We start from the raw sequence: 16,675 nt of genomic DNA, 5'->3' as shown, positions 1-16,675 counted from the left end.
CTCCCGCCTGTAATCCCAGCACTTTGGGAGGCCGAGGCAGGTGGATCACGAGGTCGGGAGTTCGAGACCAGCCTGACCAACATGATGAAACCCCGTCTCTACTAAAATTGCAAAAATTAGCCAGGAGTGGTGGCACACACCTGTAATCCCAGCTACTCAGGAGGCTGAGGCAGGAGAATCGTTTGAACCCAGGAGGCGGAGGTTGCAGTGAGCCAAGATTGTGCCACTGCACTCCAGCCTGGGCGACAGCGAGACTCCATCTCAAAACAAACAAACAAAAAACAACCATAACCCAGGGCTGGAGAGCAGGCACCATGTGCCAAAAGGCTCACATTGTACATGGCCCCCATGGGGCCAGCTCCTAGAGTGCAAAAGGGAGATGGAGGGTGACAGAGTCACTAGCAGGCTAGAAACAGGCCCTGACCTCCAGTGCCACTGTGACTGCCCCATGCTCAAGAGAAGGGGCCATGCCCAAGGGTCAGGGGCTCAGGCATGCAGCCAGCCTCCAGGGGCGCCAGGGTTCCATCACTTACAGCTCAGTCAGGCCCTTTGCCTCTCTGGGCCTCAGTTTTTCTGTCTGTGAAGTGGTCTAGGATGGTCTCTGCCCACTGTGCAGTGCTTGGCCACAGTGTGCAGAACGATCCCCACATGCTCCTCATTATGGGAAGGAAGTGGAGAGGCCCCTGGGTGATGACTACAGGGAGCAGTGTTGAATGCTGAGTCATGGGAGGGACTCGTTCACTGTGAGTGAGGGGGCAGGCCTTGAGCAAGGACACTGCTGACTGGCCTCTGCTCTCCATGCTGACCGAGCATCCCTCCTGATTGTCCTATGTAAAAAAAAGATACATAATGTTTGACATATTTATGGGGTCCCTGTGATGTTTTATTAGATGTACAGAGTATGTAATAATCACGGCAGGGTGTTTGTGGTGTCTGTCACTTTTGTATTCCTCATTTTCCTGTGTTCGGAACAGTTCAGGTCCTCTCTTCTGACTACTTTGAAATATACAAGGCCGGGCACGGTGCCTCAGGCCTATAATCCCGGCACTTTGGGAGGCTGAGGTAGGAAGGTGGCCTGAGTTCAGGCATTCAAGATCAGTTTGAGCAACATAGCATTACCGTGTGTCTATTAAAACTCAAAAAAAATTAGCTGGGCATGGTGGCACATACCTGTAGTCCCAGCTACTCAGGAGGCTGAGGTGGGAGGGTCACTTGAGCCCAGGAGATGGAGGCTGTAGTGAGCTACGATTGCACCACCGCACTCCAGCCTGGGCCACAGAGCAAGACCCTGTCTCAAAAGAAAAAAAAAAAAAGAAGAAGAAGAAGAAATTGACAATACACTGTTGCATTGTTGGCCGGGCGCAGTGGCTCGTGCCTGTAATCTCAGCACTCTGGGAGGCTGAGGTGGGTGGATCACCTGGGGTCAGGTATTCGAGACCTGCCTGGCCAACATGGTGAAGCCCCTTCTCTACTAAAAATGCAAAAATTAGCCAGGTGTGTTGGCGCACGCTTGTAATCCTAGCTACTTGGGAGGCTGAGGCAGGAGAATCACTGGAACCTGGGAGGCGGAGGTTGCAGGGAGCCGAGATCGCCCCATTGCACTCCAGCCTGGGTGACAGAATGAGACTCCCTCTCAAAAATAAAAAAAACAGGCTGGGCGCAGTGGCTCACGCCATTAATCCCAGCACTTTGGGAGGACGAGGTGGGCAGATCACCTGAGGCTGGGAGTTCGAGACCAGCCTGACCAACATGGAGAAACCCCGTCTCTACTAAAAATACAAAATTAGTCTGGCGTGGTGGCGCATACCTGTAATCCCAGCTACTCGGGAGGCTGAGGTGGAAGAATCGCTTGAACCTGGGAAGCAGAGGTTGCGGTGAGCCGAGATTGCGCCATTGCAGTCCAGCCTGAGCAACAAGAGTGAAACTGTGTCTCAAAGAAAAAAAACACCAGACAAGTGTTGTTAACTATAGTCTTAACTGCAGTCACCCTACTCTGCTGTTGAACAATAGAAGTTAATGCCTTTTCTCTAACTGTATGTTTGTACTCATTAACCCACCTCTCTTTACCCCCTACTTGTCCCCACCTGTCCCAACCTCTAGTATTTATCCTTCTACTCTCCACCTCTGTGAGATCCGTTCTTCTACCTTTTTTTTTAGCTCCCACGTGTGAGTGACAACATGCAAGACTTGTCTTTTTGTGCCTGGCTTATTTCACTTAACATAATGACCTCCAGTTCCATTCATGTTGCTGCAAATGACAGGATCTCATTCTTTTTTATGGCCCTGATCAACCCATTTCTTGCTTAATTCTCTTGACGTAACCATGGCTTAGTGGCCTGGAAGGGAAGCTACTTCTGTGTGACAGTTTGTTGCTACTCTGATGCGGTCCAGGTTGGCTTTCAAGAGTCCCTGGCAAAGAGAGCTGTGTTTTTCTCATTGTCCTGGTTGCTCCGGGAGAAGACTGCAGGCTGTCCCGTGAGCCGTGGCTGTGTTATGTGGGCAATGGATTTGCATCTGTCACAGAGGCCCAAAATGAAGGCACTTAAAGAGATGAAGTCTGTTTCTTGCTCACATCTCAGTGAGCTTGGTGACCCTGTGCTGCAAGCCTGCCCAGGGCCTGGCTCCGCCTCCCCTGTTGCCACCTTAACACAGGGCTCCCTTCATAGTTTAAAATGGCTGCCCCACACCCATCACCATGTAGCCTCTAGCAGCCCAAGAAGGGAAAGATGGGCCTCTGTGTGTGGGAACTGTGAGTCCAGCTAACAGTTCTAGCACTTTCTAAGAAGGAAGTGGATATTGGTTGTTTCTGAGCGTGACAGCTGGGGCTTGACACCCTGAATTCACCAGGATATTGGTTGGGTGGTGTCAACCCTTCGTGTCTCGTCTCCCCACCTATAAAGTCAGGACTGTGGCCTGTCCCCTCTGGACTGCGGGAGCCAGTGGGGGAATTCTGGTACTTGAGCCCAGGACTGTGCCTGGCTCACCGCATGTGTCCCAGGTTTTGTCCTGGTGGCTACCAGCGTCAAGTCCTCCCAGCTCCTCTCTGTAGGAGGGAACCTACCCACCTACCCCCAGTGCATAGAGGAGGAGCTGGAGGCTATGTCAGGTGCAGGGCCAGCTGGGCAGTCCCCATGGTCCCTGGGATGGCACAGCCACCAATTCAGTCCAGGCAACCTCAGTGGAGAGGCTGGGATTGCCTGAGGCCCCTGGAGCTGCCCTGCCTGGCTCTCTTCCCTTTGGGTTTGGGGGAATGCTCTGTGGGAGTGCCCCCCCACTGGGGGCTTGCTGGCAGCCACCCCAGCCCCAGGACAGGCAGGACTGGGCTTGGAAGTCCCAGGCTTAGAGAGAAGGCAGGTTGGGGGCCCTGGCTGGCCCCAGGGAGGAGCAAAGAGAGGAGGGCCTCGTGGCTATGGACCCCTGCTCTGTGCTGGGCTCATTGGCTAAGAGAGCCCACTGAGGCCACACCTGAGGAGAACCCTACTCCCCGCGAGGAAACCCTCACGCTTGCCATTCGGGTGGCTCTGTGGTCACCCCCATCTAAGGCTCTGAGTGGTGACTTGCCCCACGTCATGGAGTGGGGGAGGGTCCCCCTGGGGTGGATGCTTCCCCAGTGCACGTCTGCGGGCCCATGCTCCCTGACCTGAGGGACACCCCAGCCTGACATCCGGACACCTCCGCTGCAGCCCAGGCCTGATGTCCCCTTGACCGAGGGCGTTGGGGGTGAAAGGATCATCCTGCTCCACATGAGGCCAGATGCTCATCTCTGGAATGTTCCTGAAACCTCAGGAGCCCTGAGGCCTCTGCAGGACTCTGGGGCACTGTTTCTAAACCCAGGGTGGTGGACTCTGCTGAGCCATCATACAAGCATTTCTGGGGTCCCTGTGGAACCTTCCAGAACCTCAGATCCAGCGAACCTCATGGGGTTGGGATGTGGGAGGAGTGTGGAGCCAGGCGTGGTCCGCAGGCTTCTCCCCGCCTCAGGCTCCTCTAGGAACTCAACGTGTCGGGATCGGATGGCTCCTCAAAATGGCCGGGGTCGGGTGGGGTGGGGTGCCCTTTCACTTTTTCTCCCCTCTTTCCGCCTTGCAGTCAGAAGCCAGCCTGCGCTGTGGTGCGTGGGCTGTCAGGCCAGCTGAGAGCTGGTCCCCTGCCTTTCAGCTCAGGGCTGTGGGGACCTTCCAGGGTACCCTGGGTGGGAATGCCAGGCCTGGGGCAGTGAGCCCTGGAGGAGCCTCTGGGCCTGAACCTCAGCCTGGCAGCTCTCTGCCTGGCAGCACTGCAAGTCTAGTTTTCAGATCTCCTCTTCCCTCACGTGAGGAGCCCTTCGTGTTTTCCTCATCTGAGAGTTGAAAGCCAGAGCCCCCTACCCTCCCGTGGAGCCCCACATTGGAGTCTGGAGCAGTGGTGGGAGAAGGGCCGGGCGCCGGCCGTAATGAGAAACAGCTGACCTGTGAAAGGGGCCCTGTGTGAGCCCCAGACACAAAGCAGGCTCCAGTCAGGAGGGGGCAGTCATGGAACCTGTCCCCCGCCACCACCCAAGTTAGGATCCCAGTAGGGACCCTTGGAGTCACACACGTGGCAGCCACCCCTGAGGAGGAGGCCACCCTCTTAGATGCCTCAGTGAGACACAAGACATCAATATCTCTTTATTTAAAAAATAAACAAGAGAAGACATTTACAGCCATGGGGTGGGGATGGCGGACTGATAGGGCCAGGCCCCCAACCCCTCGGCCGGCCTCGGGGCTCCCTCTGCCTTTCCCCAGCACCTCTTCTCCCACCCAGGCCCTCGAATCTTCTATGCGAGGCTCTGCCACAGTGGGAAACGGGGTGGTGGAAAATGACACTCACCTGCCGGCGAGTTTGGGGGGCCTGTCTCGACGAGCCGCTCACCCAAGCCCAGCCTAACCAATGTGCAGACTACTGTACACATTGAGAGCCTCCTGAACAGGTAGTCTGAACACTGGGTTGGCGGGGCCGGCTATCCATCCTGCAGAACCCCCCAGGCAGATGCCGGGGCCACCAGGCCAGGCCGTGCCTCAGCACCTCTGAGCGGCCAAGGAAACCACCACTCTTCCCGGGACGATCCGCTCTGTCCCTTCTGACGTGGCAAGGCTGGGGCCGGCTCGCATCTGGAGAAAGTTCTGGGTTTTCAGGAAATCCTAAAGAGTGGGGGAGGCGGAGCAGGAGGCAGGGTTTGGGATCGTGGCTTCTGGGCTCAGGAGAATGTCTGACTCTTTGGGGGTCGGGGGTGGGGAGGAGGGGCGCATACATGCCTCTGTGTGTGTGTGTGTGTGTGCGCGCGCGCTCGCGAGTGTGCGTGCCGGCAGCACCAGGAAGGCGGCCACTGATTTCTGGGCGGAATTGCACTGTAAACAGTTCCAGATGTGGCATTAGCCGGAACGGCCTGTGACTCAGTTACTTGGCCCCGCTGGCTGGAAGCTTCCGGCCGCATGACGCGATAGGGTCAGGGCAGCAAAGGCCCTTGGGCAAACGTCCGAGCGGGGAGCAGGGCTTCTGCAGAGCCCCCTCCCCTGGCCCCTTCTAAAGCTCCCAAAACTCTTCCCCGAGAGGTGGGAGGGACCCAGGCCCTGTGTTACCCAGCCTTGCCTGGGATGACGGGTGCAGGCTTTCTTCATCACCTTCCTTCCCTTGGGTCCGCAGTGGCATCCCTCCCTCCATGACCACCGGGCCCCTCTTCTATGCTCTGCTCCCTCCATGGCCACCAGGCCCCTCTTCCTATGTTCTGCCCTACTTCTTTGCCTAGAGCCTGGCAGGCTAATCCTGGAGCCGCTCACAAGAGCCACCAAAGAAAATCCCGGGTGCTCATGGGCACCAGCTCTGCAGTGGGCACCAAGCTCCTCCATCCTCCTTGGATAGATGAGAAAACTGAGATGAGATGGGAGGTGGGGGGGAAGTGGCTTGCCCGAGGGCACACGGCCAGGAAAGGGCAGGGCTGGCATCACCTCAACCATGCTGAGCTCCTAACGCCCTGAGGCTGAGCCCATGTGCCAAGCCCACTGATTCATCCTGGCTCCCCTCGCAAAGTCCTGACACTCCCAGCCGGCCCCCACTTGCCAGGGAGCCCCAGCTGCCTTCTCCACAGTCACTGTGGCCGCTCCTGAACTTGGAGGCAGCAGCCAGGTTAGGCTTTGTGCTGGGGCAGCACAGTGAGGGGACATGAGAGGAGTTTCCAGAGACGGCCCAGAGAGAAGAAGGGCCAGGGGCACTGTGGGGAGGACTGGGCTTTGGGTCACAGGGACCTGGCCTCTGAAGTCCTGCTGTGGCTTGCGCTGCCTGCTGTGTGGCCTTCGGCAGCCAGCTTCCCTCCCTGACTAGGAGGGATCCGTGAACTGAGACCAAGCAGTGCATGGCATGGGTCCCCAAGAGCTGCTGCTGTGGCTGGTGGGCACACACGTCACTGGGTGAGCGTGGGGCTCCAGGGTGCCACCCCCAGCTCCGTGACTCGCCAGCCTCTGGCCGAGGGGCCCACCTCCTCTGAGCTGCCTTCCTAGCAGTTTGGACGGCCGTGCCTGGCACTTGGTTGGTGCTTCTTGAACAGGGCCAACCTTAGAAAGCAAGTGATAGGGCCAGGTGTGATGGCACAGACCTGTAATCCCAGCACTTTGGGAGGCTTGCTTGAACCCAGGAGTTTAAGAACAGCCTGGGCAGCATAGTGAGACCCCATCTCTATTAAAATGATGATAATGATAATAATAAAGAAAGGGAGTAAGGCTTCTGCATCACCTGGCCCAGGCATCAGCTATCCAGCCCCAAGATGTCCTAAAGCAGCCAAGGCTGAAATCCCAGCCCTGCTCCTCTCTGCCTCAGTCTTCCCCTCTGTAAAATGGCATCACAGAGGTAACTCATTCCTAGGCTCGTTTCAAAGATGGAGCCCAGATAAAAGTTCCATTCACTCCGTTCAAGGCGAGGGGCGGTTGTGTTGTGCGTGCAGTCAGCCACATGTCAGTAGTGAACTCAACAGGAGTCCCCGCCCTGGAGAAACTTGAGTCAGTCCAGTGGCAGTCAGCCACCTAGGTCAATAAGCACAGGCAGTCAGGCACCTAGGTCAACAAGCGCAGGATACATGACGTGTTGTGTAAGGGAAAAGGAGGATGGAGGTGGAGAGGGTGCGGGTAGAGTTAGGGCAGGAGGGAACCATGCAGGTGTCAGGATCCGGCAGTGGCCCAGTTGTCCAAAGGCCCTGGGGTAGGAACCCACCTGGGATACCCAGGGAGCATCATGGAGGGCAGCGTGGCTGGGACAGAGTGACGGACAGGGAGGGGCCGGCAGATGGGCTCATCCACAGCAGCGACCAGCACTGAGAAGCCCCCGGGGCTGGTGGTGGCGCATGCTGCACACTCTGGCCTGGGGCATCCTGAGTTGTCACGGGGACAGCTCAGGGTGACTCTTCCCTCCACCCTCAGGAGAAAGAGAAAAAGTACATGCTGCCTCTGGACAACCTCAAGATCCGTGATGTGGAGAAGGGCTTCATGTCCAACAAGCACGTCTTCGCCATCTTCAACACGGAGCAGAGGTGAGGGGCCCAGGGGCCTGGGGAGGGCTCGGGGTGAAGACCAATGGCCTCATTCACACTCCACAGCCTTCATTGAGCACCTGGCTGTCAGCAGTCCCTGCCCTTGGGACCCACCTTTTAGAAAGGGGAGTCACGTGAGGAACAGCAAATGCCAGGGATGCTTCCCATGCTGGGTCAGAGATGACCTTTCTGGGCAGAGACGGGGATGAAGGCAGGCTCCAAGTCAGGTGGGAGCCAAGGAGAGTTCTGAGCACAGGGTGACCAGGACCTGGCTCAGGTGCTCGCAGGCGCCCTCTGGTGGCTGAGAGGGAAACAGTAAGAGAGGGTGAGAGACGGGGGACCAGGGCAAAGGCCGCTGCCTTGTCCAAGTGGGCGATGATGAGGCCAGACACCATAGGGAAGGAGGGTGCAGATTCTGGGTAGAAGAGTCAGGCGGAGCCCTGGTGGGCATGGATATGAGAGAGAAAGGCACCAATGGTGACCCTGAGTACCTGGGCCTGAGCTCATGCACTGCCCAGCTGCTGCCATTGGCCGAGGTGGGGAAGGCAGCGGCAGGGTAGGCCTGGAGACAGCCAAGAGCTCCATTTAGGCCATGCCAAGGGAGAGGGCGCATCAGGGAGGCACCTGGGTAGATCGAGGAGTGTGATGTCCAGGAACGAGCTCCAGTCTGGGATGTGAACTGGGCAGTCACCATTGCGTGGACAGTATTTCAAGGAATGAAACCAGATGAGCTCCCAGGAGAGTGAAGCTCGAGAATGGGAGGCCCCAGGAAGCTCACAGTACATCTGTCCCATGAGGCAGTAGCTGGAGACTTTAGCGGAGACACTGCTCTCAGGAAGAGACCCAGCTGGCAGGAGGGCTCTTCCCATGCTCACACAGTCATGCTCATCCAGGAAGCAGGGCCCACCTGAGTCAGGGATTAGCTGTCAGCAAAGGCCTGGTGGTACCCCGAGACCCTTAGGCAGGCACTGACGTCCTCCCTGCTGGCCCCAGAACCTCCTTGCCTACTGCTTGGCTACACCCACCAACTCCAGCTGAGTCTCCTGGTTCCCTCCTGCTTTGCTCTGGCTGGCCTAAAGCTCCGAGACCCATTTGTCCACCAGCTGGCCCTGAAAACCTTCATAGCTCTTCTAGGCTTGCCCCTGGCCATATGACACCTGGCAGCTGTCCCAGGTCCCTGAGCCATGTGCCTCCTGTACAGGGAGGGTGACAATATTACCTGATGTATCTTTTAAGAGCAGGTTCAGGAAACCCAGAGTAATAGCTGCAAAAACAAGATAGATGGTTGATGGTTTTTTATGTAAATTAAGTCCAGACTTTAGTATCCTGGGCAAAGTGGAGCAGCTCCACAGGCATCAGGGTCCAGGCCCTGCATGTTCCTCAGGATTCCACCTGATATGCAGAAGCCGAGCTCTGTGGTGGGACAGGCCTGCCACGAAATCCTGACTTTTTTTTTCTTTTAAACGGAGTTTCGCTGTTGTTGCCCAGGCTGGAGTGCAATGGTGCGATCTCAGCTCACCGCAACCTCTGCCTCCTGGGTTCAAGCGATTCTCCTGCCTCAGCCTCCCAAGTAGCTGGGATTACAGGCATGCACCACCATGCCTGGCTAATTTTTTATTTTTAGTAGAGACGGGGTTTCTCCGTATTGGTCAGGCTGGGCTCGAACTCCCAACCTCAGGTGATCCACCCGCCTCGGCCTCCCAAAGTGCTGGGATTACAGGTGTGAGCTACCACGCCTGGCCCAAAACCCCAACTTCTACTTCTTTGTCCAAAATGGCTGCCCAGACTCCAGCCATTGTGATGATGTCCCAGGCAGCAGCAGGAAGGAGGAGAGAAGGAGCTACAAGGGCATGCCTCTCCCCGCACAACCCCATCCAGAGGTCGTTCAGGGCAGCCACTTGCTGACCACAAACCCAAGTCTCACTTAAAGGCTTTGTGGGCAGCTTGGCTGTTTTAACCACACCTGGATGTGAGACAGGAAAATGTGTGTGGCATGTGGCACGGGGCCTGGCCTGTAGACCACCATCTGCAAGCATTGTTTAGCATCCATTCCCTTTATCTCCCAGCTTTGAGACCCTGGTTCTTTTTTCTTTCTTTTTTTTTTTTTTTTTTTTTTTTTTGAGACGGAGTCTTGCTCTGTCACCCAGGCTGGAGTGCAGTGGCATGATCTCAGCTCATTGCAGCCTCCACCTCCCATGCTCAAGTGATCCTCCCACCTCAGCCTCCCGAGTAGCTGGGACTACAGGCGCACGCCACCACGCCCAGCTAATTTTTGTATTTTCTGTAGAGTTGGGGGTGTTGCTGTGTTGCTCAGGCTGGTCTCCAACTCCTGAGCTCAAGCAATCCCCCTGTCTCAACCTCCCAAAGTGCAGGAATTACAGGTATGAGCCACCATGCCTAAACTTTACAAAAATTTTTTTGTTTTGTTTTGACACAAAACACTCTGTTGTCTCACTCTGTTGCCCAGGCTGGAGACAGTGGCACAATCTTGGCTCACTGCAACCTCCACCTCCCAGGTTTAAGCCATTCTCCTGCCTCAGCCTCCTGAGTAGCTGGGATTACAGGCATGCAGCACCACTCCCAGCTAATTTTTTGTAGTTTAGTATTGACGGGGTTTCACCATGTTGGCCAGGCTGGTCTCAAACTCCTGACCTCAGTTGATCCTCCTGCCTCGGCCTCCCAAAGTGTTGGGATTACAGGCGTGAGCCACTGTGCCCGGCCAAAAATTTTTTTTTTAAAACACACAGGCCGGGCGCAGTGGCTCACGCCTGTAATCCCAGCACTTTGGGAGGCCAAGGCGGGCAGTTCACGAGGTCAGGAGATCGAGACCATCCTGGCTAACACGGTGAAACCCCGTCTCTACTAAAAATACAAAAAATTAGCCGGGGTGGTGGCAGGCGCCTGTAGTCCCAGCTACTCGGGAGGCCGAGGCAGGAGAATGGTGTGAACCCGGGAGGCGGAGCTTGCAGTGAGCTGAGATCATGCCACTGCACTCCAGCCTGGGCGACAGAGCAAGACTCTGTCTCAAAAAAAAAAAAAAAAAAAAACCACAGCCAGGCACAGTGGCTCACGCCTGTAATCCCAGCACTTTGGGAGGCCGAGGTGGGCGGATCACCTGAGGTCAGGAGTTCGAGACCAGCCTGACCAACATGGAGAAACCCCATCTCTACTAAAAATACTAAAATTAGCCGGGTGTGGTAGTGCATGCCTGTAATCCCAGCTACTCGGGAGGCTGAGGCAGGAGAATCGCTTGAACCCAAAAGGTGGAAGTTGCGGTGAGCCGAGATTGCACCATTGCACTCCAGCCTGGACGACAAAAGCGAAACTCCGTCTCAAAAAAAAAAAAAAAAAAGAGTAATAATAAAGTTCTGGTGGACAGTGCTGCTCTGGGCTTTCCTGAAAATGCCCCAATGGGAGCTTCCCAGCCACACTTGGTGTCGAGGGTCACATGCCCACCTCTGGGGCCCAGGAAAAGAGAAGAGTCAGCTGATCCAACAGAAACAAAGAAACGCAGACACTTGCTGAGCTTGTGCACAGCGCTCTTCTGTGTAGGTGTCACTCACAGTGACCCCTCGGCATGACCAGGTGAAGCCTGGGTCGGGTTTGGGTTCCTGATCAGTCAGAAAGACCCCTAGAGCCCATTCCTCTTGGCAGTCTGCCAGACCCATGGCAGGGTCAAGCCTGCGCCCCTCCCTTCCCCCCGCAGAAATGTCTACAAGGACCTGCGGCAGATTGAGCTGGCCTGTGACTCCCAAGAGGACGTGGACAGCTGGAAGGCCTCGTTCCTCCGAGCAGGCGTCTACCCCGAGAAGGACCAGGTGAGGAGCCGCCCTGTGCAGCCAGGCCCAGCAGCCCCTACCTGGGAGAGGAAGCAGGGCTGGCTTTCCTCAGGACAGGTCATTTTCAGGCCATGTTAGCCAGGAGTCTCTGAAATCATGTAGCAGATGCTCACTTGAGCAAGCAAAGGAGAAATTGGGGGTACTTTGTCATCAGGGCCCAGAAAGTTCCCTCACGGAAGCCAGTGACCAGGGCACAGGGGATGGGGTCCCACTTGCTTTGTTCTTCTCTCTTTTCCCTTCCATCCTGAGGCAGAGTGAACATGGCCACCCTTGGCCCCAATATTAAAATGTCTTGCCGGGCACGGTGGGTGGCTCGCGCCCTAATCCCAGCATTTTGGGAGGCTGAGGCGGGCAGATCATTTGAGTTCGGGGGTTCATTTGAGCTCAGGGGTTCGAAACCAGCCTGGCCAACATGGTGAAACCCCGTCTCTACTAAAACTACAAAAATTAGCCAGGCCTGGTGGCACATGCCTATAATCCCAGTTACTTGGGAGGCTTAGGCAGGAGATCGCTTACACCCGGGAGGTAGAGGTTGCAGTGAGCTGAGATCACGCCATTGCATTCCAGCCTGGGCGACAGAGCAAGACTCCATCTCAAAAATAAAATAAAATGTCCCAAGTTTGGGTGTGGTGGCTTACGCCTGCAATCCCAACACTTTGGGAGGTGATGTGGGCAGATCCTTTGGGCCCAGGAGTTCAAAAACAGCCTGGACAATGTTACAAAACCCTTCTCTCCAAAAAATACATACATACCCAGGCGTGGTGGCGCACCCCTGTAATCCCATCTACTCCAGGGCGCTGAGGTGGGAGGATCACTTGAGCTCTCCCCGGAAGGTTGAGGCTGCGGTGAGCCGTGTTTGTGCCATCGCACTGCAGCCTGGGTGACATAGCAAGACCATGTCAAAAAAAAACAAAACAACAAAACAACAACGTTCCAATGCCCAGGTGAGGGGATCCACCTCAGCATCAGCCAGGGTCACCCCATTGTTTGGGCAGCTCTGGCCCAGGGCAAGCAGGCATATCTGGTGCCAGTGGGGCTGTCAGGGGCCAGCCTGAGGTCAGTTATTGGTGGGACAACAGGGCAGATGGTTTCCAGAGAATCAGGACTTGGCCCAGGCCACAGTCATCCCCTCAGCACCTCCCCTCCCGCTTGCAGGCAGAAAACGAGGATGGGGCCCAGGAGAACACCTTCTCCATGGACCCCCAACTGGAGCGGCAGGTGGAGACCATTCGCAACCTGGTGGACTCATACGTGGCCATCATCAACAAGTCCATCCGCGACCTCATGCCAAAGACCATCATGCACCTCATGATCAACAATGTGAGTGCAGAACTAAAAAATGAGAAGGAGGCAACCGGGTGCGGTGGCTCACGCCTGTAATCCCAGCACTTTGCGAGGCCAAGGTGGGCGGATCACTTGAGGTCAGGAGTTCAAGACCAGCCTGGCCAAAATGGTGAAACCCCATCTCTACTAAAAATACAAAAATTAGGCCGGGCGCAGTGGCTCACACCTGTAATCCCAGCACTTTGCGAGGCTGAGGTGGGTGGATCACGAGCTAAGGAGTTCGAGACTAGCCTGACCAACATGGTAAAACCCCATCTCTACTAAAAAATGCAAAAATTAGCCGGGCACGGTAGCTCACGCGTGTAATCCCAGCTACTCAGGAGGCTGAGGCAGGGGAATCGCTTGAACCCAAGAGGCAGAGGTTGTGGTAAGCCTAGAGTGTGTCACTGCACTCCAGCCTGGGCAACAGAGTGAGACTCCGTCTCAAAAAAAAAGAGAAAGACAGAAAAAAATACAAAAATTAGCTGGGCATGGTGGCGGGCGCCTGTACGGGAAGCTGAGGCAGGACAGTTATTGAACCTGGGAGATGGAGGTTGCAGTGAGCCAAGATCGTGCCACTGCACTCCAGCCTGGTTGACAGAGCAAGACTCCATCTCAAAAAAAAAAAAAAAAAAAAAAATGAGAAGGAGGCCGGGCACCCTGGCCCGTACCTGTTTGTAGTCTTAGCACTTTGGGAGGCTGAGGCAGGAGGATCACTTGAGCCCAGGAGGTTGAGGTTGCAGTGAGCTATGATCATGCCACTGCACTCCAGCCTGGGTGACAGAGCAAGACCTTGTGTCCAACAACAGCAACAACAACAAATTTGAATGAATCACCACCCTTTAAACACCAGAATCTGCATGGCCATCCTCTTTGGGAAACCCTAGGGTTTCCGAGCCACACTGGGTCCATAGTCCCGTCAAGTCCACTAACTGGAGTGAACACTGCAGGTGTGCGCCTTCTCTGAATTAATTAATGCTGTCCTCAGAATAACTGCAGGAGGGAGAACGGCCATCTTCCCCATTTCGCAGACGGAAAACAAGGCCAGAGAGGTCAAGTAACCTGCCCCAAGTTCCTTAGGAAAGTGGGAAGTGGGATTCAAACCCACGTTCACCCTAGTTGCAACCATACCCTTGGGTTGTGTTGGGCAGCCGCTGTGTCCTAATTGCCTGGGGCCCAGCTTCTTCCTCGTGGGCGTCACCCGCCTGGCCCCGGGTTCCCTGGAGACTCTCAGGGCTCTGGGCTCCTCTTCAGTGAAATGCAGCTGTACTGATAGTATCTCCAGCTCAGGCTGCTAGAGGGCTCAGGGCGCTTGTGTGTCAGGCCTTTGGCATGGCACTAGCCACTCAGAAAGCTTTATAAACCAGCTTTGGGGCCGGAGCAGTGGCTCATGCCTGTAATCCCAGCACTTTGGGAGGCTGAGGAGGGAGGATCACTTGAGCCCAGGAGGTTGAGGCTGCAGTGAGCCATGATCACGCCACTGCACTCCAGCCTGCGTGATGGGTGATGGAGCAGGAACCTCTTTCCAAAAAAAAAAAAAAGTGGCTTGGGTTTTGTATATGAATCTCAACCACAGAAACCTGCAGATCTAAGTAAAATGTGGGGCATGGCTGGGCATGGTGGCTCACATCTGTACTCCCAGCACTTTGGGAGGCTTGGAAGGAGGATCACTTGATCCCAGGAGTTCAAGGCCAGCCTGGGCAACATAGTGAGACCCCATCTCTATTTAAAACACACACACACCTCCCACGTGCCATGCCCTCCCACCCTGTTGCTCCCATTCTCAGTAGTGATCAATGTTCACAGTTTCATGGTGTCCTGGTATGTTTCCTCATATACCGACAGGATAGGAGACATATACGGTTCTTCCGCTATGAAATTTAAAATGCATATATCCTTTGACCCTGCAAGTTTACTTTTAGGAACTTCTCCAAGAGAGACAATTGCCCACATGCAAAGTGAGCTTATACATGCTTATTGTTTTCCACGATGTTTTATAGCAGCCAAAGATAGGAAATAATTATCCTTTTTTTTTTTTTTTTTGAGACGGAGTCTCGCTCTGTCACCCAGGCTGGAGTGCAGTGGCACAATCTCGGCTCACTGCAAGCTCCGCCTCCCGGGTTCACGCCATTCTCCCGCCTCAGCCTCCCGAGTAGCTGGGACTACAGGCGCCCGCCACTGCGCCCAGCTAACTTTTTCTATTTTGTAGAGGTGGGGTTTCACCATGGTCTCGATCTCCTGACCTCGTGATCCGCCCACCTCGGCCTCCCAAAGTGCTGGGATTACAGGTGTGAGCCACTGCACCCGGCCTTAATTATCCATTTTTAATAGACTCTTATAAAATAAAAATATTTTATTATTTAAAAAAATAATAAATCTGTCGGCCCAGCTACTCGGGAAGCTGAGGCAGGAAGATCACTTGAGCCCAGGAGATCCAGGCTGCAGTGAGCAAAGATCACTCCACTGCACTCCAGCCTGAGTGATAGGAGTGAGACCCTATCTAAAAAAAAAAAAAGTTGTGACGGCCGGTGTGGTGGCTCACGCCTGTAATCCCAGCACTTTGGGAGGCTGAGGCGGGCAGATCATGAAGTCAAGAGATTGAGACCATCCTGGCCAACATGCTGAAACCCCCCTGTTCAAGAAAGGACAATGTATAAAATTCATGAACAGAAACTAGTAGTGTTTGAACAGAAGCCAGGTGGAAGATGTAACAGGATTAGCCGGGCGCGGTGGCTCACTCATGCCTGTAATCCCAGCACTTTGGGAGGCCAAGGCGGGTGGATCACCTGAGGTCAAGAGTTAAAGACCAGCTTGGCCAATATGGTGAAACCCTGTCTCTACTAAAATACAAAAATTAGCTTGGCGTGGTGGCGTGCGCCTGTAATCCCAGCTACTCTGGAGGCTGAGGCAGGAGAATCACTTGAACCTGGGAGGTGGAGTTTGCAATGAGCGGAGATCAGGCCACTGTACTCCAGCCTGGTGACAGAGGGAGACTCTGTCTCAAAAAAAAAAAGAAAAAAAAAGTAACGGAAAAACTTTTGTATCCAGTAGGAGGTTCAAGAAAGGACAATGTATAAAATTCATGAACAGAAACTAGTAGTGTTTGAACAGAAGCCAGGTGGAAGATGTAACAGGATTAGCCGGGTGCGGTGGCTCACTCATGCCTGTAATCCCAGCACTTTGGGAGGCCAAGGCGGGTGGATCACCTGAGGTCAAGAGTTAAAGACCAGCCTGGCCAATATGGTGAAACCCTGTCTCTACTAAAAATACAAAAATTAGCTAGGGGTGGGGGTGCACGCCTGTAGTCCCAGCTACTTGGGAGGTTGAGGCACAAGAATTACTTGGACACAGGAGACGCAGGTTGCAGTGAGCTGAGATTGCACTGCAGCCTGGGTGACAGAGTGAGACTCTGTCACAAAAAAATAAAGATATAACAGGATTGGCTGGGCGTGGTGGCTCACACGTGTAATCCCAGCACTTTGGGAGGCCGAGGCGGGTGGATCATAAGGTCAGGAGATCGAGACCATCCTGGCTAACACGGTGAAACCCCATCTCTACTAAAAATACAAAAAATAAGCTGGGTGTGGTGGCAGGTGCCTGTAGTCCCAGCTACTTGGGAGGCTGAGGCAGGAGAATAGCGTGAACCCGGGAGGCGGAGGTTGCAGTGAGCTGAGATCGCACCACTGCACTCCAGCCTGGGCAACAGAGTGAGACTCCATCTCAAAAAACAAAAACAAAAACAAAAAAGATATAACAGGATTATTCTACCAAGGTTAAGGAAATAAATAAGCTAAAACAGGAGAAAAGATATTAATGGAAGAGGCAAGATACTAGAAATAAGTTGAATAAGAATCTCATAACCAGCCTGGGCCACATGGTGAAACCCCATCTCTAAAAAAATTACAAAAGTTAGCCAAGCATGGTGTCAACGCGGCTGTCGTCCTAGCTACTCGGGAGGCTGAGGCAGGATAATGGCTTG

At 54.6% G+C, this 16,675-nt stretch overlaps 1 protein-coding gene across 1 annotated transcript in view; it reads left to right on the top strand.

Annotated features, from left to right (window-relative positions):
* Positions 1-16,675, top strand: part of DNM2 (dynamin 2) — a 116,063-nt gene that overhangs the window by 96,327 nt on the left and 3,061 nt on the right. The window contains 3 exon segments of the mRNA XM_030820851.1: positions 7,425-7,534; positions 11,241-11,352; positions 12,529-12,693. Of these exon segments, the coding sequence (XP_030676711.1) occupies positions 7,425-7,534; positions 11,241-11,352; positions 12,529-12,693 (387 nt within the window).

This window comes from Nomascus leucogenys, chromosome 10 (genome assembly GCF_006542625.1).
Source record: "Nomascus leucogenys isolate Asia chromosome 10, Asia_NLE_v1, whole genome shotgun sequence".
Lineage (NCBI taxonomy): Eukaryota > Metazoa > Chordata > Mammalia > Primates > Hylobatidae > Nomascus > Nomascus leucogenys.
Note: the sequence above shows the minus strand (reverse complement) of the source record. Positions and strands in the feature narration are given on the sequence as shown.